At 56.4% G+C, this 9,500-nt stretch overlaps 1 protein-coding gene across 2 annotated transcripts; it reads left to right on the forward strand.

Moving 5' to 3' along the window:
- The first annotated feature begins 4,116 nt into the window (after window positions 1-4,116).
- BMP15 (bone morphogenetic protein 15) lies at window positions 4,117-7,590 on the forward strand. Of its 2 annotated transcripts, none has more exons than XM_039354944.1 (2): window positions 4,117-4,845; window positions 5,550-7,590. In XM_039354944.1, the coding sequence occupies exons 1-2, from the start codon at window positions 4,494-4,496 to the stop codon at window positions 6,404-6,406; spliced, it is 1,209 nt and encodes a 402-aa protein (XP_039210878.1). In that variant the 5' UTR covers window positions 4,117-4,493; the 3' UTR covers window positions 6,407-7,590. The 2 variants fall into 2 exon arrangements, with proteins under 2 accessions (XP_039210878.1, XP_039210879.1); XM_039354945.1 differs by having other exon boundaries at window positions 5,553-7,590.
- The last annotated feature ends 1,910 nt before the right edge of the window (window positions 7,591-9,500 follow it).

A 9,500-nucleotide genomic window follows, 5' to 3' on the forward strand; every position in this document is an offset into this window, starting at 1 on the left:
GCTCCGCCTCCTCCGCCGGGCTGCTTTGGCGCGCGGACTCTTGGGCCGGCCGGGGGCTGATCCCGTTCCGGGCGCTGCCGAGGGCGAGGAAGTTACCCCGGCCCAGTTTAAACGAGCTCGCCTCCCTGCACGCCGAAGATGTGGAGGCGGGAGCCCTTAGGACAGGAACCGAGGAGCAGGCTTGGAGATGAAGCTAGGTCCGCTGGGCTGATCCCGCCCCCGCCCACTAACTAGGGCTTTTTCAGTGGCCTGGAGGCCGAAGGGGGAAGGTGGCCCTCCGGGATCCAGGGTGAGTGGCATTCTGCCTGCTTCAAGTGCACCTACCTGCAAGGGTAACCCTGGTGGGAAGTAGATTGATTTGCTGGTGAAGCAGAGCTGAGCGCTAAAAACTTTTTGCCACCCTGCCTTCCCCTCAGGGGCACCGCTGCCAACTTTCTTTCAGCAGGAGTCACACTGGGGCATCCCCAGAATGCTCCTTTGTTCCCCAACTGTTCCAGAGGAGGTGCCACCCTTGGCTCTGTGAACACCACAGCCCTGGCCCTTGGTGGGCTGGGAATGTCTCCAGATTTGTGTGGAGGAGGAGAAAATGTGCTGTCAATTTCAAAGTCTCCTTGTGCCCTTCAGTGCAAGTGGGCCTGGGGCTGTGTGGAGCGGGAGTGGGGGGAGGCAGAATGCTGGGCAGCCCTTTAGGGCCACAAGGCAGAGGCAGCAGCTGCCCTCCTGCAACCTTGGGCAGTGCCCAGACTGGCTCCATCTCTCTGTCCTGGAGTTGCTTCCTACAAGCACTAGGCACTTTTTGGGCATCCATGTGTGTACAACCGCAACACGCATGCTTGAGGAGCTGCCAAGAAGTAGCAGGAAATGGGGGGGTTAGGAGCCTCCAAGGGTGGCAAGCATCATATGGAATTGCCACAAGAGGTACTGGTGCTGCATTATATTAGAAGGGGGTTACGCAGACACGGGAGGGGTGTGTGCGAGACAGAGACATTGGTCCAAGGGCCCCCTGTCATTAGCATTGTGATATTCAGCCTATGGCACCCCAATGTTCCTTGATGAAGAAGTGGGTCTGGCAACATGGAACGCTGCTGTCCAGAGTAGTCTCCATCAGGCTCTGGTGAAGAATTCCTGGTTTCCCAAAGGCTGAACGTGGAAGGGTTAGTCCTTCTCTTGCAAGACTATGCTGAGACCCACAGCACTCCTGCCATCCCCTCCTAGAATGGGGAGAGACTGATCTTTGCACCACACCTCCCTCCACAAAAGGCTCTTGACCATTAAATGGGGAACAGCAGTTCTTTGCAAAGAGGGAGTCTCGGGGACAGTTGTCCTTAGTTGCCCTCTGAGGGTGATTTGAAGTATATGTGAATGCCTGCCTATTTATTTGGGCGGGGGGGGGGCAAACCAAGTGAGCAGGGGACCAATTGCTGGGGGGGCTCTGCAAGCCGATCTCATCCCCCTTCTCGCTGCCTTCCTGTGCCCAGAGACCTCCCCATGCTTTGCCCAAGGCCAGGGAAACTGCTGAGCCTAAAGTTGCCCTCTTTCTCCCCTGCAGGCTGTTTTGGCTTCCTCTTCCCAAGGATGAGAAAGCCCTTTATCCAGAATGTCCAGGGATGGGGGGGAGAGAATCCATCAGCTGGGGGTGCAAGGCAGCAGGCAGGGAAGTGTGCAGGGAGAGCCAGGCCGCCATTTGGGGGCCATAACATGGCTTGCTTTGGCTCGTGTGAGCAGAGCCCTTATAGTTGGCTCTCTCTCAGAGCTAGTCTAGCCTGCTTTCAGGAGAGCTGCAGGATTGCCCCATGAGAGCCCTGCCCGGCAGAGGACCCTTCCTCAGGCTGGCTGCTCTTTTGGAGAGCTCATCCTGGGCATCGGGTGGCCTGGGGAAGGTCAGCCTGAGCCGAGGGCCATGGTCAAAAACTCAGGGGACTGAGGGAAGAAATCTTGCCAAAACCAGTAATTTTGCCAGGTTCTGCTATGATCCATTTGGGCTGATCTTTAGGGTTCCCAAAGACTTTGCGGGCTGCAACTATTGAGTGTTTCTCAGCTGATCTATGGAGAACCCTGGAGTGGACATCTGCAATGTTTTTCAAGCATGTAATTGATTTCGTGCCTACATAAAAGGCATAAAGTATGTCTTTATATACATAAGAGGATTAGACACATACTTGAGAGCAAGTTCCTGGATTGTTTGTGCTGGGAAGGAGCTTGGCTGAGCACCAAAAATTCTCCCTCCTTGCAGAACCCATTGGCAAATTGGCAAGGACGTGCCTTATGTTAAAAAACAGGAAGTTTACAAAATGACTGGAAAGCCCAGAACACTGGACTTTGGAGTCCCTCTGGCATCCAGAGATTCAGCAGTGGGGAAGAAATCACCTGCTGCTGCCCCAGCAGGTCTGATGAGCTGCTTCTGGCTGCCGAATCCCCTTGGCTGCCCTCATCTGCCGGGGTGCCTCCGCTCCCCCCGCCGAGTCCTTTCTCTGAGCAGCCCTCGCCCAAGTGTCTTTGCTGCTTTGACCCAGGGCTCTTCAGAGCCTCCCCAGGGCTACGCCGTAGTCAAGGCGATTACTTCCCAGGTGAATCCTGGCTGGACCTCGACTCTTGGAGACCCTTTGGAAACAAAGCTGGTGCCCCAGAAGCAGCAATGGTCCTGCCCAGACTCCTGGGGAGCCTCAGGCTCGACCTCCAGTAGCCCAAGGATCAGCTTAGGGGCCTCTGCTGCATTTGGCAGCCTCAGGCGGGAGGAGAGGCACTTGGAGAAAGAGGGGAGCAAGCCTTGCTACCCCTGAAAGAAGCCAGTTCTGGGCTGCTGGGGAAGACTAATTCCCAAGCTCTGGACCCAGTCAGGAACGGAGGCTCTCCAATTGCTGGCTCAGCCTGCTCCCCCCCCCGCGGATTTTGGGTCCGGCCCAAAGGCGGAAAGACATTCCCTGCCCAGGAATGCAATGCTGGTGCCAGGGGTGGAGGTGGGCGGGAGGGGCCGTGCCACTGGAGCCGGGTGGGGGGCAGCTCCAGTCTGCCTTGCAGGGTCAACAGAGAGGAGAGGAGAGACGGTGGGCCCCAAAGGCCCTGAAATGGGGCATCGATCCCTTCTGCCAATGCTTTTACCCTAGTAAGTCCTCCCCTCCCGCGGTGTTTATTCTGCCCTGCTGTTATGTTTCTTGCTCAAGGATTTTTGATTATAACTTTGAAGGATACAAAGGCCTAAATAAATAACAAATTATCATTGTCAATAGTTTGTACAGGATAGTTTTTAAATCACCTTGTAGAAGCTGGAAACAAGTCATGGAAGGGCGCCACTTCACTCAGGTTTATATACACAAAACACAAAAGTGCCACGTTCACCAAGCCAGTAGAAATACTTTGCACAAAATGATAAAAGCTGAACTTTTTCAGCATCGTGTTTGGGGGATCAAAGTGTGCTTAGCTGTAGTTGCAGAAGGCAGAAAGGATGGAGAGGAAGAGGCGGGTTAACACAAAATCATTTTTCCTGTTTTTCCAATAACCTAAGATATAGAAGCCTGGGAGACTGGCCGCATGTAAGAAAGGCAGAGATTCCCCGCAGTTGAGCCTGCATGCAAGTCCAGGCCGTTTTCCTGCATCTGCTGATTCCCGTGAGGCCTTCAGAGTTGTTGACCTCAACTGTAGTTGAGCTGTGCAAGACAGGATTGTGCCCCATGAACAGAGAGCAAGCACCAGCAAAGGAAGCCCATTCTTTTGTGGGTCAAACGTACCGAAGGCATTGCTTTGAGCTGATCGGATGTCATCACAAATGTCCGCCACAAGGGGGAGCAGGAAACAGTTCAAGCAACACGGTGCTTTCCAGATGTGCCTGGACTCCAAATCCCAGAGTTCCCGGTGGGCGTGGCCAAGAGCTTTTATGCAAAAGCAGCTGAACATAACTTCGCATTCCTGGTCTGGTCATGAGGCGAGAGTAAAGATGCTGTGCGGCCCCTAAGATAAGCAACCATCCAGCAAGGCCTGCCTTTCCAAAGACGACTCTGACGTAGGACGGCCGCGGTAGCGGCTTCCGTGGCCACAACGCCCTGCATTTTTCTCCAAAGGAAATGCCTTCTCTAAAGGAGCGGGCCGAGCCCCGGGCGCCTCGCCCACCTGGCTCCCTCCAACCTGCAAGCAGAAGCCCCCGGCCCTTTAAGGTGGAGCGAGGCCCGCCTTTAAACGGAGCCGGCGGCGTGCTGTTTCTTACCCAACAGCACGGGGGGTGGGGGCGCGTCTGGCAGCCGGAACCGGCGCTTCCCGGCCTGCTGCGAGTCTCCGGGTGGAGGGAGCTGCCCCGGGCCTGGTGCAGCTCTCTGGGCCCGTGAAGCCGCTCCGGCTCCCCCGCCCCCTGGCCTGGCTGTGACTGCTCGGGGAACCTAACATGGGCCTGGGGAGGTGAGGCTCACCCGCATCCCTGCTTTTCCCCCGGGAGACGATGCTCCCGTTGGGCTCCCCGGCTCCTGCCTTGTGACCCCGGAGCCCAGCGCCGCCGGAGGGCAACCATGGGGGTGTTGAGGCCGTGGAGCGCTTCTCTCCTCCTGGCCCTGCTGTTCCCCCTGGCGCTACCTTTGGAAGGCGGAAGGGAGGCGCTAGATTCAGAGGCGCCGACCGCCTTCGCCGCCTCCGGAGCCTCTTCCCTGCCGCTGATCCAAATGCTCCTGAGCCAGGCGCCCCCCAGATCCTGGCTCCTCAGTCGGAGCCGGAGGCGAGTCAACGGGCAGCCCCTGCGCTACATGCGGAACCTCTACCGGAGCGTGGCGGACCGGCATGGCCGCCCCCGCAGGGACGGGCGCCTCTCCAGCAACACGATCCGCCTGGTCCGACCGTCGGCCAAGGCCCGCCAGACGGAGGCAGGTGAGCTGGGGCCGGGACTCCCTCCGGGGCTGCCGGAACTGGGGTTCAGCGCCTGCTCGACGTTGCTGACCTGTCAAAGGGTGTGGCAGCCGGCAGGTCCTGGCCGAGGCCAGAGGGCCGCGTGCTGCCTTTCAGCTCTCTCTGGAGCAGGCAACTGGCCAGAGGAGCCCCAGCCGGGAGCTCCTCTGGACGGGGTGGAACGGCTGCCCAGACAGCAAGGAAGTTGGTAGCCTGCAGCTCAGACTGCCAGTTTCTGGCCCGGATTACCCGGCTCTGCTGAATTGACTCTAAACGGGAAGCTTTCCTTGAGCCAGGCATTCCATGTACTTCTTTTGCATGTGCGGCAGGAGCCGCACGTCTTGCACAGCACAGTGACAGGATATTTTGGAATGGGGCACTTTTACGGAGTCCTTATTCCAAAAGCTCTGCCTCCCCCAGGCTGAGCGCTGCCAGGCCCTTCAGAATTGGGGGGGAGAGGGGGGCTTTGCTCACAGGTCCTGGGGAGAAAGCAGCTTTTCCCATTTATTGTGAATGCCTCAAAAGTGGCATGCAGCCCACCCCAACTGGGGAGATGGACTGACGGCATCACTGAAGAAGAGGCAGGAGCTCTTCTTTAGGAAGGTTGGGGCCCCTGTGGGGCCTAAGGATGGCTCTTGGGCCATGCAGCATCTCCTGCTCCCCTTCTGACCCCTTCTTTGTACCAGCAGACCCCTGGTTCATCTGGGCCCTTGAGTACCGCCTGGAAGTGCAAGCGCCAGCCCAGCACCTGATCAGAGCTGTTGCTGTCTACGTTCAACGTCCATCCTCACCTCGCGGCCCCCTCTGGTGCACAGTCAGCCCGCTCCCTGGTGGAAGCGCCCTGCCGCAGGTGGCAGTCAGCCCGACTCTGCTGAAGAATGCCACCGCCACGTTGGCTGCAGACAGCTGGGTGGAGCTGGACCTCTCCTGGCAGCTCCAGCCATGGTCCTGGGCTGCCCAGAATAGCCACCTGCTCCGCCTGCATCATGCCTGCTCCTTCCTGGAGCGGGCCTGGAGCTCTCCCCGTGGGCCTGGTGGGGGGCACCCCCCCTCCCTGGAGGATCCCTTCTTGCTGCTTTACCTCAAGGACACTTGGAGACCCTTCAGGGCTTCTGTGGGTGGGGAGCTCCCCCAGAGCTCTGCCCGTATCCGCAGGGTGCGCCGGGCTGAGAAACTGAACCTGGACCTGCCCCGCTATGGCCGCCGCCGCCACCCCAGGGCCAGGCCGAATGAGTGCGCCCTCCACCCCCTCCGTGTGACCTTTCGCCAGCTGGGCTGGGACCACTGGATCATCGCCCCCCACTCGTACCGGCCTCAGTACTGCAAGGGAACCTGCCCGCGGGTCCTGCGCTACGGCTACAACTCTCCCAACCATGCCATCGTCCAGAACCTGATCAACGAGTTTGTGGACCCAAACATGCCTCGCCCTTCCTGCGTTCCCCACGAGTACAACTCCATGGGCGTCCTCATGATTGAGCAGAATAACAATATCCTGTTCAAGGTGTATGAGGACATGATCGCCAAGTCCTGCACCTGCCGATGAGCAGCCTCGTCTCTGGCAATGAGCTCTGTGGGCTGCCTCCTTCCCTGGGCCTCAGTTCGCTCCCACCCACTGCCTCACAGAGAGAATCCAGATTTTAAGGCATTTGGCAACTTTTCACTTGGATCCAAGACCCTCCTTTCCCAGGGTCACAGAGGACTAGCACCTTGGTTGGGCTGTTTTATGAAAGGATTTTTATGCACAGATTGGCAAATTCTCCTCCTTTTTACCAGAAAAAGTATGCAGGTACTCCTGGAATGATTTCACCCTGCCAGAACGTGATAGGGAACAGTTGAAGGAAGTATAGCTGGCATGGCCACGCTGAGGCAGGAAGGGCCCCTCCGGTTCCCCTCACCAGCGCTTGTCTCACGGCCTGCCTGCGCATCTTGATGCTGGGGGTCACTGCCCCTTTTGGCCCAGCAGGGTGGCTGTGTCCTGCAGTCCAGCCTGCAAAAAATGGATGTGCAGGAGCAGCAGCCACAGGTTTCTCCCTTCCATCCAGAGGCCCTCTTCCCCCCCCCCCCCGCCAGTGTCCCCTCCCCCAGCAAGAGCTGTGTGGTCTCTGGATTACTCAAAACCCGCTTTTCTGTTCCTGCTGCTTGAGGGGCGCTGCTCTATGGCCAGTGCTTTGCTCTGCTGCTACTACCTCCCATTCTGCAAATAAAGGCACCCTCACACCCATCTGCAACCCTGGGAGATGTCAAGCACTGAATTCTTTGGGGAGGGGAGAGCCCCCTGGAGGTGCTCTGCTTCCTGAGAAGGCTGTTCTGGAAGCAAAGGAGAGGGAGCTTGTCTTTTAAACCAAGGGAGAAGAGTGTTTAGGAGTGGTTGGGGGCTTATGCATCCTGCCCTGCCCAGGAGAGATGGCTGGTGGGGGCTTAGTTGGCTGGGCCTTCCCTGGGAGCTGTCCCCTCGTGTCCTAGGCTTGGTGGAGTCTTGGGCGGGAGGGAGCTCCTGACTTGGTTTTGACCTTGTCATGCACTGGACAATGGAGCAGGCCTCCCCCTCCCCTGGCCCTCCCTGTGCTTCTGCGGCCTGTCCATGGTTGTCTTTCTCTTCACCCTTATTTGTTTGCACCTGTTGCCTACCTGGCCTGAAAAAACTGCCATAACTTGGGAAAACTTTCTATTTATTAAATGGTGTATTTAATGAAATTATGCAATAAATCTAGTTTCTGTTTTGCTAAAGATGAATGCAGTCTCTGATTTGGGGAAGAAGGAAAAACTGGACAAGGGAAGGGGGAGGAGCCCAGACTGGCCCATCTTACCCACAATTTGGCTCCCACACAATTGTCACATCTGCAGAACAGAATCAGCCATTCTCCAACTCGTGGCTGTGGGTATTTCTCTGCGGCCACCCAGGTAGCCCGAGCACTTGCCACCAGCTACTGTTCCTCTCTTCCTAATAGGGCTGATCTGGAGCACCACAGGGCAAAGCAGGATTCAGTGTAAAAGGGTAACAACACAGCCTGCCCAGCATGTTTCAAACTGGCAGCTGGGTGCAATTGGGGAGAAATTCCAAGTCCCCAAGACTGGCAGTCTACTTTGCAGTCCCAGCTGGAATGGGCATGATGGATAACCTCGGAGGAGTTCAGGCCTCTCAGTGGTTCTCTTGGTCTTTGCTTCCCCACAGCGCCAGGCTGCTCTATGGCTGCAGAATGTGAGCCATTCACTATTTCCCCCATTAAGCACATAATGGTTTATGACAGAAGGAAGATGAAGGCTGAAATGTTCTTGTACTAAAGCACAGACTATCAGCAAAAACATTTGAGGAACATGTTGCCTATCAATTTTTCAGATGGCACAAATTGGAGAAAACCCTAACACTTTAGTGTCAGAAATAAATTTCAAAACAATGTTACAGAGATGGGCTAAAAACGAGAGAAATCATTGCAAAGCTTTTCAGGTAAGAAAAGAAAGATACCCATAGGGTAAGGATACCTGTCTTAGTAAAACTACTTGTGAAAAAAGTGGAATAGTGGTAGATTATGAACATATCATGTAGTTACAAAACAACAACTTCTCCACCACCCCTCCAAAGCAGGGGTCTTCAAACTTGGCCTTTTTATGACTTGTGGACTTCAACTCCCACTGACTCGGAAGGGTTTTTCTTGTCGGGAAAACAACAGGCAGATGTGGCATCGGAGGGGTAGGAGGGCTTGCTGTGTCATAGGAGGGGAACTGAGATCCAGTGGCTCTTCCTCCTCCTGCCTCATACCCAGCTTATGACATCAGTGGAGCATTGATGAGTCCAATTTTGCCATTGCTATATTCCAGGGTTAATTGGCTCACGTTGCACAAGAATGGCAGGGTTTTGAAAATGGACACTGCCAAAAAGTTCATTAGCCCCACATTTAATCTCTCTGAGCTCTGAAGTGGAAATAAATACCAATATCACAAATTGCCTCTCCAATGACCTCATGTGGACCCCAGTGTGACCTAAAACACGTGGGAAAGGGAACAGGAAGAAATGGCTCCGAAGTTGAAAACCCATCCTGTCCCGACTCCTAGCTTTCTGCCAAGAAACTGGCGTCCTCTCAGTTCAGCTAAACTCCTCGCCTAGAGGTAACCTGCTGACCATCCCGCTCTTAATCTCTGGCCTCGCCTCCCTCCGTCGCCTTTAAAGTTCGCCAGCCGTGAAAGAGGGGAAGATCGTCGCCAATCAACTCGGAACCTAAACAAGTTCCAATCGCCTTTGCGAGGAAAGGTGCAGGTCCCGCCCTCAGCAGCAGGCGGCGCGCTCCTCCTCCCCGCCGGCCCGCAAGAAGTAAACTTCCGAAAGAGCACTGGAAACGGCGGCAGGTCCTGGCAGGGCGCTAGTCTTCGCGGTCCCGCAGCAGGCCGCCCCACAAGCCACTGGAAGCAGATCTTCGCGGCACCAGCGGCTCCTCTTTGTACTCTTTTGGCGAGGGGCCGTCTTCCTTCGCCCCAAAAGCGAGTGGGAACGCGAAATCTGCTGGCTACGGGGCTTCCAGGACTGCCCGAGAGAGGCAGTTAACCCTTTCTCCGCTGTGTGTGTGTGTGGGGGGGGGCTTCCAGCTGGTGACCCGTCCCCCTCACTCCAGCAGGTGCTAGGAAGGAGGAGGGGGCGCAGCTGC

This window comes from Crotalus tigris, unplaced genomic scaffold (assembly GCF_016545835.1).
Source record: "Crotalus tigris isolate CLP2741 ecotype Arizona unplaced genomic scaffold, ASM1654583v1 scf7180000018585.330925593:3314079, whole genome shotgun sequence".
NCBI lineage: Eukaryota > Metazoa > Chordata > Lepidosauria > Squamata > Viperidae > Crotalus > Crotalus tigris.

What these genes read in the sequence shown, in the direction of transcription:
- BMP15 (XM_039354944.1), top strand. Translation starts at nt 4,494, where the DNA reads ATGGGGGTGTTGAGGCCGTGGAGCGCTTCTCTCCTCCTGGCCCTGCTG. An exon ending in GGCCCGCCAGACGGAGGCAG is followed by an intron (nt 4,846 to 5,549) that starts GTGAGCTGGGGC and finishes TCTTTGTACCAG; the next exon opens with CAGACCCCTGGTTCATCTGG.